The sequence below is a fragment of the Dreissena polymorpha genome, chromosome 8 (genome assembly GCF_020536995.1).
Source record: "Dreissena polymorpha isolate Duluth1 chromosome 8, UMN_Dpol_1.0, whole genome shotgun sequence".
In the NCBI taxonomy this organism is placed as follows: Eukaryota; Metazoa; Mollusca; class Bivalvia; order Myida; family Dreissenidae; genus Dreissena; species Dreissena polymorpha.
Genome location: NC_068362.1, coordinates 28789877 through 28812114, shown reverse-complemented (window position 1 = coordinate 28812114; position 22238 = coordinate 28789877). Strand labels below are relative to the sequence as shown.

At 36.0% G+C, this 22238-nt stretch overlaps 2 protein-coding genes across 2 annotated transcripts in view; both read left to right on the top strand.

Annotated features, from left to right (window-relative positions):
- Nucleotides 1-22238, top strand: part of LOC127841099 (L-threonine ammonia-lyase-like) — a 275394-nt gene that overhangs the window by 27534 nt on the left and 225622 nt on the right. The window lies entirely within an intron of this gene.
- LOC127841109 (uncharacterized) lies at nucleotides 3724-6627 on the top strand. The gene is made up of 3 exons (XM_052369676.1): nucleotides 3724-3875; nucleotides 4382-4545; nucleotides 5172-6627. The coding sequence occupies exons 1-3, from the start codon at nucleotides 3810-3812 to the stop codon at nucleotides 5431-5433; spliced, it is 492 nt and encodes a 163-aa protein (XP_052225636.1). The 5' UTR covers nucleotides 3724-3809; the 3' UTR covers nucleotides 5434-6627.

Below are 22238 nucleotides of genomic sequence, written 5' to 3'. Positions count from 1 at the left end.
TGGTTTTAGAAATATTTTTTGGGGGTTTAACTGTGAATGGAATGCATGTAAATCATTTTCTTGTAACAGTTAAATATAATAAATAAATAAACTATATAACTGTCAACAATTTTTTTTTTCATGCATTCATATGTATATAATCAAATTATAGGATGTCGCTGATATTTTAATTGTTACTAATAACTAATTTAGACTAATTAACACTGAATTGCACTTTCCTTGTGCATTATTTCATTAATAATGATATAATAAGCAAATGTAATCAAAACTAAGCAGTTCAGTATCACAAACAATTGTAACATCCCTACTCGACACCACAATGTCATGAACACCAACGTTTTACAATCTGGTAACAAGTGTTTCATGGTGTGCTGTGCTTTCCGCTGTGGGTTCTATCTGGGGGCCGTAAACCTTGGCACATTCACTAAACAGTGCACTTGTTGTAATGTCTTTTGCTTCATACCTTGCCCAGAGGTCTCTAATACTTTCCTCTATCATACGGCTCACTGGTCTCACTCTCCTAGTGGATTGACCATCCCTGAGGTACCGTACCTCGTACTGAACATTCTCTGCCTCTGCACATAGTGCTGGAACCAGGCGGTAGAAGGTCAGGTCCTGGCCTCCTGCATTCCTATTCAGCGATTGGTGCCAGCCTCCGGTGTCATTGTTAGTTCTGACACTCATGCCATATACTGACAAGGAGTCGCAAGCTGACTGGATGAGAATGGTTCACCAACCACCTGAGAATAAAGGGTTATACATGTGAAAGTCAATTTTGTTTATAAAGCAATGGAGTCAACTTTGAAGTAAAATTAGGGAAGGGAAACAGACTGGAGCCAATATGGGAAGATTTGTTTGAAAAGGTTCTATGCCTATATTGTCTGGGTGTGGCTACCGCACTGAAGGAAGATCCTTTAGAAGCAGTTATTGAGTTTATTGGTTTGATACATTTTTAATTGAAGTTTTGAATTTTGTAAATTAAAAGTAAATTACCTTAAAAGTTCCGTCCATGAACCAACGCTTGGTCTTAGATAGGAGATCCAGCTGGGTTTGTGAGGTGAACACACGGTGTCGGGCATTCGGACCCGTCCAGATATCCGCTATTAGGAAGTCTTGTGACTGTAGGAAGGTCTGGTCTATGTACGTCAAGCTGCAAGTCCTTTGGCTCCGCTGGTCAGAACTTGGCTCTATATCTGTTGGCCTTTCTAGCTAGACTGTCTGGCAATGGGAGGTTTGGGATGTTGTGGGATGCATACGCATTCCGTGCACCCTTGGCTATATCATCTGAAGATTTGTACGGTTGAGCCTTGGCCTCTTTTCTTTCACCTTCACACCAATTCGTATTTTGTTATCAATACTGGCCTATGGTCAATGTTGGTGATTGTTTGGTCAATGGACAAAGTCGGTTCCCTTCTGAATCATTGGTATTTAAAAAAAGAGTTATTTATTTGCAGTCAGTTTTCAAATCTAAGAAAATTCTTTTTATAAATTCTTTCTGAATCTGGAAATTGATTTTACTATCTATTTCTGGTCAAAACATGTGAAAATAAGACAAAAATATAAATACATTTCAATTACTGCCTGGTACATGTAACTAGTGTTTCTTTTAATAAGGATAGTTATTTGTCTTCAATTTCATTTATGAACTTCTAATATTATATACAGTCAATTTGTATTAAGAGACCACTCAAGGGAGTAATCAAAAGTGGTCTCTTAATAAAATGGTCTTTAAATAAAAAAGGCCATTGTGGAAGAATGCTTACCCTCAATTTTAATCTATAAGAAGGATAATCTCTTTTGTCAACAATGATTTTAACATTTATAATAAAATGAACATAAACACAATACATAAACAATATTTTACTTATAATGTGTTTTATTTTTTCACTTATTATAAATTATCCTGTATTATAAATGAATTGTGTGTACATATTTATTTGCAAAAACAACAAAGACAAGGAAATATTTTTCGCATTTTTTTTTCACCTGACACATTATTTTCCACGTCTTCAAGCCCCTCGGTTTTACGCTTAAGAATGTTCTGAATTTGAGTTTTACCGACTCCAAACTCATCTGCGATTTTACGTGCACTTTTAATCTTTGACAATTCCAAAACCCACATTTTTTCGTTCAACGTTAACACTTTTCGTTTTGCCATTTTAATTTCTGCATGTACGCTTAAGAAAATCTGACTGGATTATGATACATAATGAGCTGAACAAATTAAAACACGTTAATTGAAAACAAACAAACAGACCTGATTGTAAAATTTATCAAGTAAATAACAATGTGATTGGCTAACAAATATCTACTAATTAGCATTAATACAAATTGGTAATGTATGGATTTCGACAGATGTTGCCGATTAATAGTGTATTTTCCGCACTTCTCAGGAAATGTATGTCGCGTACAGTGCATTATTTCTGCACCTGTTATCTATACTCGAGAAAAATCGGCATTGTCTCTTAAACTTCCACAAAGTAAACTATTTAAGCTGTAGACTGTGTGTAATACTTTCCTCTATTATTCAACTCAATAAATTGATACGCAGTCTACAACAATACCGGTCAGAACCGGTCAACGAGACAAAGCATAATCATAATGGTTGGTGTGAAAACAAAGCATGGTGTAACAGTACATCTTATCAGCTTAGATAAACAATTAACACGGATTTGTCCCTGAAAGATCAATAGATTAACCACTTTTACCTCCTAGTGGTCGCTTAATTCAAGATTCGGACATCAAAATACACAAAAATCAGCGGTCGCTGGTCGCGTAAGACAAAAGTCGCTTAATACAATATCATTATATAGCGAAAAAGCTCCGTGGGATTTCAAAATGGTCGCTGCTAAAGGTCGCTTAATACAAGTGGTCGCATCCACGAGATTGACTGTATTTAGATGATCTCAGATTTTGGTTGTTTTGTTTGTTTATTTCATAAATTACTATTGAAACATACATGTGCTTATGTTTGTCTTTATTAAAAACAATATCTTATGATTGTTTTATGTCTCAAAATTATTAATTTTGTTTAATTCTAAATCAATCTTATATGATGGTTTATATTTGTTTAAAACAGCATTTATTTGTAAAATGTGTATATTTAAATAATTATGGTATTGGAAACATTATTTTGGAAATAATCCTTTTTTTTTTTTTTTCATATGATACCATATCCATTTTCTTAATTGGTAATACAATAATAAAATGCCAAACATGACCTGCGTGTTACATTAACAGTCAACAAAATAACAAGACAATACCTAAAAACACCCTTATTTCACACCTAACAATAAACAGATAACAATCTGTCAGGCATTCAGAGCTAATCAATGCTGTTATTGCCTGTATATTGCACCTGTTAAAAACTAGCTGTTATCTTGTGTAATTGTCTCATACGATAACCTCATTACCTCCCCTTATAGCTCTTTAGCAATTTACTTCCGGGGTGTTCATTTTTCAAGATGTCGGACGCAGACAAAGGAATCAGCGAAGCGTGTGAGAAAAATGATAGTTTGACAGGATTTAAAGTACGAGAATTGAAAAGCTACTTGGCTAGCCGTAGGCAGAATGTTTCAGGCAATAAACAACAACTAATTGATCGTGTAAAAGGGACATTTAAACTTGGTATTTCGGACGTAAACGGAGAAGAAGATGGCGTGTTGCAGCATAATGCTAGCTCGCACAGATTTGTTACACCTTCAGGTGAAAAAATTCCCCATCCTGACTCATTAGATAATTGGACAGATGATTATTCAAAACTCCCGGAATTTGGAGATAAAGACATCTACAATTATCTAGTGTTAAAAATGAATTCTCGGAGACATCTCAAGTCTAAAGTGTTCTATGAAGATGGACATGTACATAAAGTCCAGGTCAGTATAAGTCTTTGTGGCATCAGTTCAACATGCCTATAAAAATTATTATAAATGGTGTTTTCATATTATATGATCTGCATAATAATTTTGATGACAGTATTGTTGAATATAAAAAGCACTGTGTGCTTTAACCCATTTATGCCTAGCGTATAGAAAAAAGCCTTGGCAAACAGCTTAGACCCAGATGAGACGCCACATGATGCGGCGTCTCATCTGGGTCTGCGCTGTTTGCTTAAAGGAATTTCTGTCAGAAATCTTCTAAATATAGAAATAAATATACTAGACATCCCTAATTTTTGAAATAAATTGATCCAATTTAGAAGGACGGGAGAGTCCACTAGGCTTAAATGGGTTAATTACTTGTTAGACATTCCGACGGTCAAACAGTTTATCATTTTAATTTATACTTTGCATTTACTGACAGATTTTGCAGTGTCTGACTTTCAGGTAAAACAGGAATAGAAGCATACAAAGATGTAAAATAAATATTTATTTGTTTTCAGACAAGTAGCATCGATGAAAACACAAGTCATCTCTACATCCGAGCAACTGTCATCCCATCATTTCCAACAGCCGATAAGAAAAAGTCTCCAGATTATCGACCTTGGGTTCTCCTTTCCAAAGGGACTGGATGTGTGCATTCTGCAACCTGTAATTGTCCAGCAGGGTAACTATTTTTAGCTTGTTTTGCAATAATTTATGTTATCATGATGTTGTACTAATCATTCATATCCCATTATCTGTATAAACCTTTTTCAGTAAAACAATGTCAATATCATACATTTCCTGCTGTGTTTATCCATTTTTGAGATTACATACGCTACAGACAATTTTATTACTTACATCCACATTCAGTTAGGAACAGGCCATATTGAAGCATTTCAATTTTATTTTACATTTATATTTGATTATAATAAAAATGTAATATTAGTACTCTTTTGTATTGTCTTTATTTGATCGCATGTTGTGTCTTATGTTGTGTTGTGATGTTTTGTGTTGTATTGTGCTGTTAGGCAATTGGTCACTTGCCTTAAATAAAATAATAAAGGACTTTCGGTTGATCATAAGGATTTCTCTCCTGGTGATGTTTTTGGAGTTTCTTAATTTTATATTTATCATTTCTGTATGCAATCTTTAATTATTGATTTATTTTTCTGCCTAAATCATTGTATATGCATTTTGTTTATGTAACATTTTGAAAAAATTAAATTGCAAGGAAAAATGTGACCTAGTTCAATTACTGCATAATTATTTATTTGCCCATCAACTGTCAAATTCATTTTTTTTTTTCAGAGAAGGTGAATCGTGTAACCACATCGGCGCGCTCTTGTATGCAGTGAAGGACATTTCTAACAAAGTGCAAGATGGCAAGCATTCCTCAACATCTCAAAAATGCAAGTGGTCAAATCCCAGGAAGAGGAAATTAAGTCCAAAAAAGAGTAAGATTTTGATTTTTAAGAAACACAAGTTTGAATCCTCATTGAGGAAACCAGAAAGTGGCTTGTTTGTAAAAGAGAATGCTACATTCACAGAAAGTACAGTGAACATTCAATGACTGAGAACAAGACTAACTGAAAAATCCTTGAATGTAGGTTGGCTGCAAAACTTTCCCATGCACAAGGAACCCGAGCCATTGATACCAACTATCCACAATGTTGAGTTGATGTACAGGGACTCGGTGAACTTCGAGTCGCCAGAGTGTTCCACAGTCTTTGAGGCCCATTTTAGAAATATTAACATTAGTGCAGATGACTGTCAGGCTGTGGAAACAATGACTCGGGGGCAGAGTTGCCAGCCATGGAAGGTTGCTCGAAGAGAGAGGATAACTTCTTCATTCTTTGGGAAAGTTTTTAAACGAAAGACTGACACTAAGCCGGACAATCTGTTGAAGGAGATGCTGTATTCTGATTTCTTTAACAAATCTACTGCGTATGGAAAAAAACATGAAAAACCCGCACGGAAAATGTACGTCTGGAAAATGAACACCATCCATAAGGGATTGAAAGTAACAGAATGTGGGTTGCTAGTAAACCAAAGCTACCCACATCTTGGTTCCAGTCCAGATGGCCTAGTTTATTGTCCACATTGTGAAGACAGTCATGGACTTGTTGAAATTTAATGCCCCGCATCAATGAAGTGGTGGATGATCACACCTGAGGAGTGTTGTTATGACAAGGACTTTTTCTGTTCCCTTGTCGATGGAAACGTGGTTTTGAAACAAAATCACCAGTATTATTATCAAGTACAAGGACAAATGGCAGTCAGTGGTCGAAGGTGGTGTGATTTTGTTGTTTGGACATGTGCCGGCTTGTCAGTGGAGCGAATCACGTTCAATAATAAACTTTGGATGCAAATGCAAGCCAGACTTGATGACTTCTACATTAAGTCCTTCATCCCGGAGTTGTACAGCCTACGTATGTATAGGAATGTACCTTTAATTTAAAGAAATTGAACAATGGACTGGTAGTACAAAAGAAGTGTATGTCTATAAGCAATAAAATGAATAAGATCAGTACTATAGACATGGTTTCTGTTTGAAAGTCAAAGGTTTCTTTTTGACCTTGTGTGTTACCGCCTTGTATGCACCTGGTATGTTTGAAAAAATAAATACATGTTCATGTTATATAAATTCATTGATGGGAAATAGATGTACCATTACATAGGATTGTGCTCTACAATGTTTTTGAATTGTCATATGATATTATTATTTGACTTGATTGTTTGTTATGAATTATAAGATAATACGATATTAAATGACTTGTAAAAGTTAATATGCATGAAATAAATGTGTGTACAATGCTTGGTTATAAATCTTGTATTCCTTTCTTTAACTTCTGTGATCATATTCGAGAGACATCTAATTTAATCTGATTGTTTATATTTATTTAAATAAATGATATATTTGAAAATGTATCATTTAATTACTACCGAAAGTATTTATTTATATGCAAAGAGCCAACTAAATGTTTGAAAACTTTAAAAGTCAGATAATTGTGTAACTTGAAATGTTTCTGGAATATAGGTTTGGCATCATTAAAATGAATTTATACCCAATTCAAAAGCAGCTGCTGTAATAGGACATGTAAAAAGATTTTGTGTTTTTTTAAGTGTGTCAGTAAATGCCTTAAAGTGCTTGATTTTAACCACGGCATTGCAGAAATGATAATGCAGCTGTACTTTCAGTACAAGTCTACACCATTAGGGCATTTTGCTCCCCAATTTATACTGAAGTGTTCTTTGATTTTATCTTTATGACACAATTGGAAAACTTAATTTTTACAATCTGTAAACAAGTCCCTTTAAGCATGCCCTACAAGTTTGTATTGACACCCAAATAATACTTTAACAAATACAGTAATACTAGTATATGGACTTTCCTTCAGTATCTTACTAATCAGAAAGCCAACACAAAGTCTTTGAGGCAACATACTATTTTATTTTACTGTAATAAATCAAGTACGTGTTAGTCAGTGATAAACAAATTATGCAAACAGGCATTTCAAGCAAAACATATGTACATATATGTTAACAGTTTTTCAAGTAACTCTATAACAAGGTCATTCCTGTTATCATGAGATTAAACAGTGTTTGTTAGCCAGTCATTATGTGAGCACATTTCACATTACAATTTCATTTATTGTTTGTGTATTTATCATGCACAAGTGGAGGTTGTAGATTGGTCAAGTATGTGCATATCTTGAACAGTTTAGAGACACGAGGGGCCATTGAGATAGGAATGTTTCCTTGAAGTATCCGGAAATTCTTAATCCTTTCCATTTGTTGCTCAACGTGTATCATGCACGTATCAATGTCTTTAGTGAGAAGCACGTCTTTCTTGGAGAATGGCTTATTGGCTCTTTTGAACGGTGGTATAATTAGTTTGACTGCTTTTGGTGTTGTCAAGTCACTTATTGTAAAACCTTTATCCACCATAATAGCATCACCTGCGGTTAACAGCTCTAGTAACCCACATTCCTTCGTAATCTGCTTATCACTTATGCTTCCACACCATAAATCAGATAAAAAAGTCACAACACCATTTGGGCTAATGCCTACTAGCGCCTTGTAAGTCATGTGTGATTTATAGTCACTGTACATTAGGGACTTAAGTTGCAAAGAGCTTGGGACTTCAGTGTAAATCTCAGTACAGTCGACAATGATACGAGTATCTGGAAATTTGTCTTTGAACAATTTTGGCATGTTAGACTTTATGACCTCTATACTTGGCCATTGCACTAGGACAGCAAGTTGCACACTCAAATAGTCAATCCACCGGTTAACAATGTCACTACACTGTGATTTCGACAAACAGAATCGAAAAGCTAAATCTTCAATCAGAAGTCTTAAGAGCAGTCTCATTAACACCATGAAGAACTCATTTATCACTGACAAGCTGCCCGGTCGACCTCCTTGATTCGTAGTGTAGCTAAGTTTCCTTCGTGAGGTCTGTACTTCTGCATTATCCTTTATTTCTTCAAACACAGCTTGAAAATGTTCATTACTGGGTATACCTGTATAAAAGCACAACTGTTCATCTTTGTCTTTAACATCATACAGGTAGTTGGTTAGCAACGGCAAGGAACACTGAATGCCAACTTCACATGTGTGTGTTTTTGTCTGTGTTGAACTGGTTGTGTACTTTTTTATAGGATCAGTCTCTGTTTGTGTGCTTCCGTACCTCATATCTGGTTCTGCCTGAACATACGCGGCCCTGAAAAAAATTTTATTTATTATAATTATAAGTTATAAATCATTTGTCAACTAAGTCTATAAAATATATTTAGCAGGAGCTCATAACTGATGATAAGCCATTGACAACTAATATTCAAAATTAAAGTTGACAACTTGTGTTAATTTTTAAATGTATTGAGTTGTGTTCTTCACAAAGTATTTATGCTCAATCAGCAATTTATTTATTTTTAATTAAAAATGTAACCTATAGAAAAATATAATGATATTTATTATTTAATTATACTACAAGTATGTACATATGCGCCTGTGGCCAGTTTAAATATTACCTTGTTCCAGTTTTTTTAGGCGCCAATACAGGTTATCCACAGTAATGGTGTAGGTAGGCTGAAACCTCCATGATGGTCTCTATATCTGGTACGTTGAAATGCGGTCCGGGTTGGTAGTTCTCATCATCGTCAGATTCAATTGTGAGGAAAGCATCGTTGAGGCTAATATCATCACTGACATCACTGTTGTTGTTACAGTCAGTGCTCTCAAGAGACTGTAAAAATAACAATCAGCAAAATAAAGCCTCAAGTATATCTCTATTAAATATAATAAATGTACATGCACTGCTTGTGTCCAGTTAAACGTAATGCAGGGAAAATGTGTGTAGTGAAAATGAAAAACGTTTATTTACATATTTGAAAATGGAGAGAATCGGTGAAAAAGTCCCTTTAAGCTAAATTGTACTTTGAAGAAATGTCCAACGATTCATTGTTGAGTAACTTACTGTTGTTGGGAATGTCTTTGTGTCTCCACTTTCTGTTGGAAACATCGATGGCAACGGATTATTTTCAGTTGGCCCTCTTAATCCAACAAAGTGCTCGCTGCACAGAAACTTGTTGGCATTCCACTTAAATGTTCTCATCACGGTCTTACATCGCTGAATCCACACTCGTTTTAAACATTTATCCTGTGGGAATCGATGCATAGACACTTTTCTGTCATCAATTATCATGCCTCTATAAATTCCTTTACAAATACAACAATATTTTCGAGTCTTTCTCGCTTTCTTTTTCACTGCGTCATCCATTGTTTTCTTTTATCGATCTTTATCTGTGAACACCCCGGAAGTGAAATGCAGTCGTCTGGGCATTTCCAATTTGAAGAGTATTCATGGGAAAGTGACTCAGTTTAAGTATCGGACAATACCGAGTTGAGGACTGAAAAATAAAAACAGAAAAAGAAATATTCACCTTTCTTCACTGTCACATAGGTCAAACTGTTGAGGACTGAAAAATTAAAAACACAAAAAAAACAAGCAATCGGACAATATCAGTTTAAATGGGGGATATCAATGGCTTGTTCTGCATTTAATTTGCAGAATTTAAATTTTATACTAAAACTATTAATTAAATGCTGCTTAAAAATATGCCACTTTTTTTAATAAATATTCTGTAATTGATTTATATATATAAAAAAAACTCTTATCAGGTGAAATGTAATAATTTCATGTTATTAACAGGTCTTTGAGATTAAAATAATTACATCAGTCTACATGTATATGTGCATATGAACACTTAAAATACCTTAAAACTATTTCTTACATGAGTAAATTACAATTTATTCCTGTTACATGTAAAAATGTCAATTTTCATAATTATACTTTTACATTCAAAAACAAAGTTCATTCCGACAAATGTTTGAAATGGTAAACAATTAGTTTAATATCTAAGGTACCTGTCAAAGAAATGTCTCTTTAAAAATCCATATATAGATTTCTGTGATCTCTTTGAAGATTTTCCCATTTTTTCTCCAAAATGGATTGCTCCCTTCTGAACTGGGCTTAGGCATTGACATTTTTGGTAACTGACACCCACAGTGCATTCTTTGTTGCTTTGCTGATTCCTGATATCATACATATATTCTTTTTTTACTTACATGTACTTAAAATGAATAATGCTCAAGTTACTGTAGTTTATGAAATATATTTATTAACAATGGTTTTATTCATATTACTCATTGTAACATTAAGCAACTCATGTTAAATAGATCAATATTCAATGATATGCACTTATTTTAATCAAACATTTATTTTTGTGTGTTCTTTTTATTGCATTGTTCATTTAAAGTTTTTGGCATAATGCAATGGCTATATTCGCATATTACCCCTGCGAAGGAATTCAAGAACTGTTCATGACCTCTGTTCAAGAACTGTTCTTGAACAACAAATGAGACTTCATGAACTAATTGCAGTTCTTGAACTTGTTCATGAATTAGTTTAAGGACTGTTCATGAATGAGTTCAAAAACTAAGAACAGCAGTGTTCATGAAGTCTCATTTGTTGTTCAAGAACAGTTCTTGAACAGAGTTCATGAACAGTTCTTGAACATATTCTTGAGTGTTCAACTGACTCAAGAATATGTTCACGAACACTTCAAGAACAAGGTTTTTCTTAAATATGACCTAGTTTTTTAACCTAATATAAACCAGTTACATATTATACTCTACCCAGATATCATTAAAACAAATGATGTGACCAAGTTTCATAAAGATTAGACTATAAATGCTACTTCTAGTGTTAACAAGAACTTTTTATTTAGCCATATGAGGAAACCTCAGCCCGTCCTCTGTCGGAAATGTATTTTAACAAACCGGATCCATTTTCAAGCAAGATGTGTTTGTGAAACACTATGTCCCCCCCCCATATATTTGACCTTGAAGGATGACCTTGACATTTCACCACTCAAAATGTGCTGCTCCATAAGATACACATGCATGCCACATATCAAGTTGCTGTAATCTTCAATAATGCAAAATATGGCCAATGTTAAAGTTTGACGCAAACAAACCAACAAACACACAGGGCAAAAACAATATGTCCCCCAGTATAGACTGGGGGACATAAAAACTAGGCAGAGAAATAATTAAAACAAATGATCAGACAATAAATTTGCCTCTAAAGTGTTAACAAAGTAAATGTTGACGAACGACGGACAACTGAGATGAACGACAGACAAACAGTGATCACAAAAGCTCACCATGAGCACATTGTGCTCAGGTGAGCTAAAAACAATATGAGTTTAGTCTTTTATATAAAAAAGAAAGTGTGTGAACTGTTCAACTTCTTATGTTATCCTCAACACTTTTTGAAGGTTTTCAAGTTTTTTGTTAACCGTTTCCGTGTCATATTTTGGAAGATGTTCTTTTACCAGACTGTACAGTTGTGTTATCTTTGACACAACCTTCAATCTTCTTCTGCGTCTCAGTCTTAAATGGAGCAGAAGATTTTCTGGGTCACTTTCTGGGCAAGATAGTTGCGTCAGATTTAGTAGACGATGACTACATTCTTTGCTTCTTTGGTGTCAAGGTACATTGTGCATGGTACTGCTCCTCTGGAAAAGATTGATTTTAATGATCAGACTATGAAATACATGTTTCCATGACTTTAAACCTTTGGTTCATAACTAATTTCTTTCACTCTTCCAAATTGAAAGCATTAAATCACTACAAAACAATACAAATTAACTAACAGAATGGAAAACAGAGCATGCTATTTCAGGAAAACTAGAGTCTTTCCACAGTTGTCCCTTTGTCGGATTTAGGGTGGAGAAAATGTTTAAGCTGAAAGTTTGATGAAGATTGGATAAAAAATATGTGCAAATAAAAGAGCAGAGATGATCATTTTGCTGCCCACCCACCAAGACAGTTCCCATTATATGTCCATTAAGAAAGATGGGTGTATAAGAATTGGGATGAAATGCAGATATGTACCTGGGCTCAGACTCTGTGAGGAAACGCTGGTACCCAACCCATGGAAGACTTCAATCTTCTTTGGCGTTTCAGGCTTTGGAGCAGTAGATTTTCTGGGTGACTTTCTGGGCAAGATAGTTACATCAGATTTAGTAGACGATGACTCCATTCTTTGCTTCTTTGGTGTCAAGGTATGGTACTGATCCTCTGGAAAAGATTAATTTTAATAACTACCAAATATGTACATGTTTCATGGGGTTTAAACCTTTGGGGCATAACTAATTTCTTTCACCTTTCTAAATTGAAAGCATAAATTCACTACATAACAAAAGTAACCAACAGACTACTGACAACTCAGCATGGCAATGAGCTCTTCTTTCCAAATGGAATAAGTAAAGCGAGCATGTTTGGTAAAGATCCAATGACAAAAATAAAGTCTCTATCTTGGTCACAAGCTCTATTATTTTTAGCTCATCTATTTTTTGAAAAAAAATTATGAGCTATTGTCATCACCTTGGCGTCGGCGTTGGCGTCCGGTTAAGTTTTGCGTTTAGGTCCACTTTTCACAGAAAGTATCAATGCTATTGCATTCAAACTTGGTACACTTACTTACTATCATGAGGGGACTGGGCAGGCAAAGTTAGATAACTCTGGCGTGCATTTTGACAGAATTATGTGCCCTTTTTATACTTAGAAAATTGAAAATTTTGGTTAAGTTTTGTGTTAAGGTCCATTTTATTCCTTAAGTATCAAAGCTATTGCTTTCATACTTGCAACACTTACTAACTATCATAAGGGGACTGTGCAGGCAAAGTAATGTAACTCTGACTGGCATTTTGACAGAATTATGTGCCCTTTTTATACTTACAAAATTGAAATTTTGGTTAAGTTTTGTGTTTAGGTCCACTTTATTCCTACAGTATCAAAGCTATTGCTTTCATACTTGCAACACTTATTAACTATCATAAGGGGACTGTGCAGGCAAAGTTATGTAACTCTGACTGGCATTTGGACGGAATAATGGGCCCTTTATACTTAGAAAATTTAAAATATTGTTAAGTTTTGTGTTTTGGTCCACTTTACCCCTAAACTATCATAGATATTGCTTTCATACTTGGAACACTCGCAAACTATCATAAGGGTACAGTAAAAGGACAAGTTGCATAACTCTGGTTGTCATTTTTACGGAATTATGGCCCTTTTTTGACTTAGTAACTTTGAATATATGGTTAAATTTTGTGTTTCGATCCACTTTACTTCTAAAGTATCAAGGCTTTTGCTTTCAAACTTCAAATACTTTCATGCTATCATGAGGTTACTGTACCTGGCAAGTTGAATTTGACCTTGACCTTTGAATGACCTTGACTCTCAAGGTCAAATTATTAAATTTTGCTAAAAATGCCATAACTTCTTTATTTATGATTAGATTTGATCGATACTTTGACAAAACTACTCTTACCTGACTCCATCCAAACCATCCCCCGTGCCCTCCCTCCTCCCCCCCCCCCGCCCCGAATCCCCCACCCCCCCTAATTTTTTTTTTTTTTTTTTAAGATCATCTCACAAATGACCACCACACCCTCACACTATACTATACCCCCCCCCCCACCCCCCCCCAAATTGTTTTTTTTGAAACGGTTAAAAACACATATATTTATTTTTATTATTTTAGGTTTGAAATACCGTCCAACCATCGCACCCAAGAATACCCCCCCCCCGAATTCCCCCCCCCCCGAATCCCCCCCCCCCCCCGCCCCCCCCCCCCGAATTCCCCCGCCCCCCCACCCCCCGCCCCCCCGAATTTTTTTCATTTTTTTAAGATCATCTCACTAAAGACCACCACACCCTCACACTATACTATACCCCCCCACCCCACCCCCGAATCCCCCCCCCCTATTTTTTATGTCCCCCACTGCAGTAGTGGGGGACATATTGTTTTTGCCCTGTCTGTTGGTTGGATGGTTAGTCTGTCTGCAATAACTTTTGCTATATTGTAGATAGCAACTTCATATTTGGCATGCATGTGTATCTCATGAAGCTGCACATTTTGAGTGGTGGAAGGTCAAGGTCAAGGTCATCCTTCAAGGTCAGAGGTCAAATATAGGTGGCCAAAATCGCTCATTTTATGAATACTTTTGCAATATTGAAGATAGCAACTTGATATTTGGCATGCATGTGTATCTCATGGAGCTGCACATTTTGAGCACATTTTGAGTGGTGAAAGGTCAAGGTCATCCTTCAAGGTCAGAGGTCAAATATATGTGGCCCAAATCGCTTATTTTATGAATACTTTTGCAATATTGCAATATTGAAGATAGCAACTTGATATTTGGCATGCATGTGTATCTCATGGAGCTGCACATTTTGAGTGGTGAAAGGTCAAGGTCATCCTTCAAGGTCAAGTATATGGGTCAAAATTGCGCATGTAATGTCACTTCTGCAATATTGAAGCTAGCAATTTTATATTTGAAATGCGTGTGTATCTCAAGGAGCTGCACATTTTTAGTGGTGAGGGGTCAAGGTCAAGGTCATCCTACAAGGCCAAACTTCATATAGGGGGACAGTGTGTTTCTTTTTTTTTTTTTTTTTTTCCTTTTTTTTAAGATTATCTCACAAATGACCACCACACTCTCACACTATACTTTACCCCCCCCCCCCCCCCCCTCACCCCACTCCCCCAAATTACTTTTTTTTGTTGAAACGGTTAAAAAACACAAATATTTATTTTTATTATTTTATGTTTGAAATACCGTCCAACCATCGCACCCAAAAATCAAAAATACCCCCCCCCCCCCCGAATTCCCCCCCCCCCCCCCGCCCCCATAATTTTTTTTTTTTTTTTTAAAGATCATCTCACAAATGACCACCACACCCTCACACTATACTATACCCCCCCACCCCACTCCCCAATATATATATATTTTTTTAATGGTTAAAAAACATTAATATTTATTTTTATTATTTTATGTTTGAAATACCGTCCAACCATCGCACCCAAGAATACCCCACCACCCCCCCCCCCCCCTTAATCCCCCCCCCCCCCCTAATTTTTTTTTTTTTTTAAGATCATCTCACAAATGACCACCACACCCTCACACTATACCCCCCCACCCCACCCCACCCCCAATTTTTTTTGAAACGGTTAAAAAACACCAATATTTATTTTTATTATTTTATGTTTGAAATACCGTCCTTCCTACCATCGCACCCAAGAATCCCACCCCCGAATTATTTTTTTTTCCCCGATTTTTTGGAAGATAATGTAATAAATGTCCACGCCCCCACACTATACACCCCTCTTCACTCCACCGCTCCCTCCTTTTATACACCAAGAAATTTAAAGAAACTGTAATAAAACCAACCTGAAATGCTTTCAGTACTGAATCATACTTAATCACAAATTGGCACTCAGGTCACTATAATCATTATAGATTATCATTATTAACTTACTTTGTATTTATCGCTTAAGATCAGGAAGTTTTTATCACTGTTGATAGGATTTTCCTCAGTAGATTGAGTAACTCCAGGGTTCGCACAGGGCTTGAAAAGTGCTTGAAAACGAGTCCTAGGCTTGAAAAGCTCTTGAACAAAGGTTGGCCTTAAAAAAGTGCTTAAAAAGTGCTTAGTTCATGTAAAAAAGCCTTGAAAATGTTTATTTCTGCTCAAAATTACTTTTATCATGGCTTTAATTATAAACTTAAATCGTTCTTATGGGAAATATTACGAAAATGTATCATAGATTCCTTCGCGCAAAAAGTTGAGTACGAAATATAAGTTTCGTACACTATTGAGTACGAAATGTTATGTGTACATGTCACAGATTATGTGTGCTACATCAGAGGTTCTCCATTGTGATCAATTTTTACGAGTGAAAACGCAGCAATGGGGAAGTGTCGTTTCAAACCAGGGTGGTTAACTGAATATTCCTGGGTACAGAAAACAAATGACATTCGAAAAGCACATTGTTGGGTCTGTATGAAGACCATTGATGTCGGGGGTATGAGGGAAAGCGCTTTGAAAAGCCACAAGAAAGTGAAAACCCTCAAAGAAAACATGAAATTGAGAAGCAAACAGGGTTCCTGCAATGTGTTTTTTGTTAAACAGGAAGGTACTATTGTTAAAACTGTTAAATCTAAAACAGACATAAAAAACAACAGCCCATCTGTGTCGAACCAGGAAGGCACAGCCATATGCAGAGAGTGTGCAGATAGAAGATTCAAATTCCAGGACCTTCGCAACTTTCAGCTGTAGTATCAAACTCGCAGACATCCATAGACAAATTCGTTAAAAAAAAATGATATGTTGAACGCGAAAGTATTGTGGGTATTTATACCGTTTGCACACAACCATCTTTTAATTCCAATAAAAACATTACAAAGTTTTTTCAAGTTGTGTTCCATGACAGTACCATAGCAAAGCATAATTATGTGGCTGTTTTGGGGCTAGCTGAACATTTCAAAACTGTACTTTATAGTTCTATAACTCAAATAGTGGACAGTACTCAGTGTCTCAGTACTCAGTGTCTTTTGATGAAAGTTTAAACAAGAAAGACCAATCCAAGCAAATGGAAAAGGCATTTTTTTCAAGGAAACTAACGTACAGTTTATGGACTTGAAAATGAATATTTGGTCTTGGAAAGTCCTTGAAAAGTGCTTGAATTTAGGTTTGAGATTTCTGTTTGAACCATGTAACTCGGCTAACCTATCACTCTATTTCTTTTTAACCCCCCACGCATGGCCATAATGTATCAGTAATGAACATAGCCATTATTATTAAAGAAGAAGATCAGGAAGTTGAATTGTTAAGCATCAGATATTAAACTGATCCATACCAACAGGTTACTTACCTTGTAAAAATTGGTCTGTAACATATTCCATTAGACGCTCAATGTTTTTTTCAAGCCAAGAAGTCATTTCCTTTTTTTCCTGAAAAAAATGTGTTTTCGCGTAACAATACACGAAATAAATATAAAGTCCGGTAAATACTGCTGTCCGACAAATACTCGCTAACCAGTACATTGACTGTAGATTCTAATCAATATTTGTTGCTTGTATCTAAAACGTATTCTCCATCGGTAAACTGAAACCCGAATTTCCTTTATGCCTACTAATTATATGATGTTCATCATTAATGCTATTGTTGTTTGTCATTTTCGTAATGAACTGCACTTTTCCGCCATCTTTAAAAATGATGTTAGCAACAGGTGTGCATTATCCGGACACGTGTTAAGTGTTTTCGTTCGGCGATAACTCGACACGCTCTGTAGCAAAAAAAATGTCATTATAACTATCCAATTTCTGTAGTTATTTTATGATAATTCTGTATTGCTGTAAACTTAATATAAAAATGACTAGCTTACCTCCTAAAGCTAAAATTCGGAAGTCCCACTTCCCCGGATAGCCACGATAAAGAGAGGCGCCAGTGTCTCCTGGTTTATAATCGTCCACTAACTTTTTCGGCTCCAAGACATTACTAACATCATGCACAGACAGTCGTTGTCCATCATATTGTTTTTGCCCTGTCTGTTGGTTGGATGGTTAGTCTGTCTGCAATAACTTTTGCTATATTGTAGATAGCAACTTCATATTTGGCATGCATGTGTATCTCATGAAGCTGCACATTTTGAGTGGTGGAAGGTCAAGGTCAAGGTCATCCTTCAAGGTCAGAGGTCAAATATAGGTGGCCAAAATCGCTCATTTTATGAATACTTTTGCAATATTGAAGATAGCAACTTGATATTTGGCATGCATGTGTATCTCATGGAGCTGCACATTTTGAGCACATTTTGAGTGGTGAAAGGTCAAGGTCATCCTTCAAGGTCAGAGGTCAAATATATGTGGCCCAAATCGCTTATTTTATGAATACTTTTGCAATATTGCAATATTGAAGATAGCAACTTGATATTTGGCATGCATGTGTATCTCATGGAGCTGCACATTTTGAGTGGTGAAAGGTCAAGGTCATCCTTCAAGGTCAAGTATATGGGTCAAAATTGCGCATGTAATGTCACTTCTGCAATATTGAAGCTAGCAATTTTATATTTGAAATGCGTGTGTATCTCAAGGAGCTGCACATTTTTAGTGGTGAGGGGTCAAGGTCAAGGTCATCCTACAAGGCCAAACTTCATATAGGGGGACAGTGTGTTTCTTTTTTTTTTTTTTTTTTTTTTTTTTTTTTCCTTTTTTTTAAGATTATCTCACAAATGACCACCACACTCTCACACTATACTTTACCCCCCCCCCCCCCCTCACCCCACTCCCCCAAATTACTTTTTTTTGTTGAAACGGTTAAAAAACACAAATATTTATTTTTATTATTTTATGTTTGAAATACCGTCCAACCATCGCACCCAAAAATCAAAAATACCCCCCCCCCCCCCCCCCCGAATTCCCCCCCCCCCCCCCCGCCCCCATAATTTTTTTTTTTTTTTTTAAAGATCATCTCACAAATGACCACCTCACACTATACTATACCCCCCCACCCCACTCCCCAATATATATATTTTTTTTTAATGGTTAAAAAACATTAATATTTATTTTTATTATTTTATGTTTGAAATACCGTCCAACCATCGCACCCAAGAATACCCCACCACCCCCCCCCCCCCCCTTAATCCCCCCCCCCCCCTAATTTTTTTTTTTTTTTAAGATCATCTCACAAATGACCACCACACCCTCACACTATACCCCCCCACCCCACCCCACCCCCAATTTTTTTTGAAACGGTTAAAAAACACCAATATTTATTTTTATTATTTTATGTTTGAAATACCGTCCTTCCTACCATCGCACCCAAGAATCCCACCCCCACCCCCGAATTATTTTTTTTTCCCCGATTTTTTGGAAGATAATGTAATAAATGTCCACGCCCCCACACTATACACCCCTCTTCACTCCACCGCTCCCTCCTTTGTGATTGAAAATGAGAGTCCCTTCACCTTTAAAAAGAAAATAGATGAGCGGTCTGCACCTGCAAGGCGGTGCTCTTGTTATTCAATGATGCAAAGCTCTTCCCAAACTTATTTAGGTTTTACGCATTTTTCAACATTTTGTTCTGTTATACTGCGGTGACAATTTACTAATCAATTGTTTCTAGGTTGAAAACTAGTACATACTTATATAATTAGCCCAGAGAAAACTGTCTTGACTAAGGTTACTCAAACCTGAATCAAACCCTGGTCTCCTGGGTGAGTGTCCAGCGCCATAATCACTCGCCCACTGACAGACAGACTGACACGCCATAACATTATACGATACTCAGTAGGTATAATGTATTTGAGCACTAATTTCTTTTTCAAACACGTTTTCACTTTATTTATACACCAAGAAATTTAAAGAAACTGTAATAAAACCAACCTGAAATGCTTTCAGTACTGAATCATACTTAATCACAAATTGGCACTCAGGTCACTATAATCATTATAGATTATCATTATTAACTTACTTTGTATTTATCGCTTAAGATCAGGAAGTTTTTATCACTGTTGATAGGATTTTCCTCAGTAGATTGAGTAACTCCAGGGTTCGCACAGGGCTTGAAAAGTGCTTGAAAACGAGTCCTAGGCTTGAAAAGCTCTTGAACAAAGGTTGGCCTTAAAAAAGTGCTTAAAAAGTGCTTAGTTCATGTAAAAAAGCCTTGAAAATGTTTATTTCTGCTCAAAATTACTTTTATCATGGCTTTAATTATAAACTTAAATCGTTCTTATGGGAAATATTACGAAAATGTATCATAGATTCCTTCGCGCAAAAAGTTGAGTACGAAATATAAGTTTCGTACACTATTGAGTACGAAATGTTATGTGTACATGTCACAGATTATGTGTGCTACATCAGAGGTTCTCCATTGTGATCAATTTTTACGAGTGAAAACGCAGCAATGGGGAAGTGTCGTTTCAAACCAGGGTGGTTAACTGAATATTCCTGGGTACAGAAAACAAATGACATTCGAAAAGCACATTGTTGGGTCTGTATGAAGACCATTGATGTCGGGGGTATGAGGGAAAGCGCTTTGAAAAGCCACAAGAAAGTGAAAACCCTCAAAGAAAACATGAAATTGAGAAGCAAACAGGGTTCCTGCAATGTGTTTTTTGTTAAACAGGAAGGTACTATTGTTAAAACTGTTAAATCTAAAACAGACATAAAAAACAACAGCCCATCTGTGTCGAACCAGGAAGGCACAGCCATATGCAGAGAGTGTGCAGATAGAAGATTCAAATTCCAGGACCTTCGCAACTTTCAGCTGTAGTATCAAACTCGCAGACATCCATAGACAAATTCGTTAAAAAAAAATGATATGTTGAACGCGAAAGTATTGTGGGTATTTATACCGTTTGCACACAACCATCTTTTAATTCCAATAAAAACATTACAAAGTTTTTTCAAGTTGTGTTCCATGACAGTACCATAGCAAAGCATAATTATGTGGCTGTTTTGGGGCTAGCTGAACATTTCAAAACTGTACTTTATAGTTCTATAACTCAAATAGTGGACAGTACTCAGTGTCTCAGTACTCAGTGTCTTTTGATGAAAGTTTAAACAAGAAAGACCAATCCAAGCAAATGGAAAAGGCATTTTTTTCAAGGAAACTAACGTACAGTTTATGGACTTGAAAATGAATATTTGGTCTTGGAAAGTCCTTGAAAAGTGCTTGAATTTAGGTTTGAGATTTCTGTTTGAACCATGTAACTCGGCTAACCTATCACTCTATTTCTTTTTAACCCCCCACGCATGGCCATAATGTATCAGTAATGAACATAGCCATTATTATTAAAGAAGAAGATCAGGAAGTTGAATTGTTAAGCATCAGATATTAAACTGATCCATACCAACAGGTTACTTACCTTGTAAAAATTGGTCTGTAACATATTCCATTAGACGCTCAATGTTTTTTTCAAGCCAAGAAGTCATTTCCTTTTTTTCCTGAAAAAAATGTGTTTTCGCGTAACAATACACGAAATAAATATAAAGTCCGGTAAATACTGCTGTCCGACAAATACTCGCTAACCAGTACATTGACTGTAGATTCTAATCAATATTTGTTGCTTGTATCTAAAACGTATTCTCCATCGGTAAACTGAAACCCGAATTTCCTTTATGCCTACTAATTATATGATGTTCATCATTAATGCTATTGTTGTTTGTCATTTTCGTAATGAACTGCACTTTTCCGCCATCTTTAAAAATGATGTTAGCAACAGGTGTGCATTATCCGGACACGTGTTAAGTGTTTTCGTTCGGCGATAACTCGACACGCTCTGTAGCAAAAAAAATGTCATTATAACTATCCAATTTCTGTAGTTATTTTATGATAATTCTGTATTGCTGTAAACTTAATATAAAAATGACTAGCTTACCTCCTAAAGCTAAAATTCGGAAGTCCCACTTCCCCGGATAGCCACGATAAAGAGAGGCGCCAGTGTCTCCTGGTTTATAATCGTCCACTAACTTTTTCGGCTCCAAGACATTACTAACATCATGCACAGACAGTCGTTGTCCATCATTCAACCATCGCATTACTGCAAAACGCTTCGTTTTCCTCGTTGTCATAATCATATTGGTTCGTTGCACCCTTTCGGTTGGAGGGAAAAAATGCTGACGAATCGTGAACGCTGATTGGTTGTTAGAGAATGAAAGGCAAACTACTCATGTACTTTTTTCAAGATACAAAGTCTTTTTTAAATGTGAGTTTATATAATTTATAATAAATCAGTTTGATACATTTTCACCCTACCGTCATGTTATGTTGCAAAGTTTGTTGTCATCTCCACTACATATTAGGGACGAGTCAGTTGTTTATGACTGGTTCCCGTTTTTGATATAATTGTACCCAGTCGTTCAATGACGAGGAAAACCATACAGAGTTTGCGCGAACAGGAAAACAAAACGCAATCCAAGGTAAGAATTATTCAAATAGCTTCGTCTTTTAAAAATACGG

Coding starts and splice junctions, on each gene's coding strand:
- LOC127841109 (XM_052369676.1), top strand. CDS start 3,810: ATGAATTCTCGGAGACATCTCAAGTCTAAAGTGTTCTATGAAGATGGA. Junction 3,876..4,381: donor GACATGTACATAAAGTCCAG/GTCAGTATAAGT, acceptor ATTTGTTTTCAG/ACAAGTAGCATCGATGAAAA. Junction 4,546..5,171: donor ACCTGTAATTGTCCAGCAGG/GTAACTATTTTT, acceptor TTTTTTTTTCAG/AGAAGGTGAATCGTGTAACC.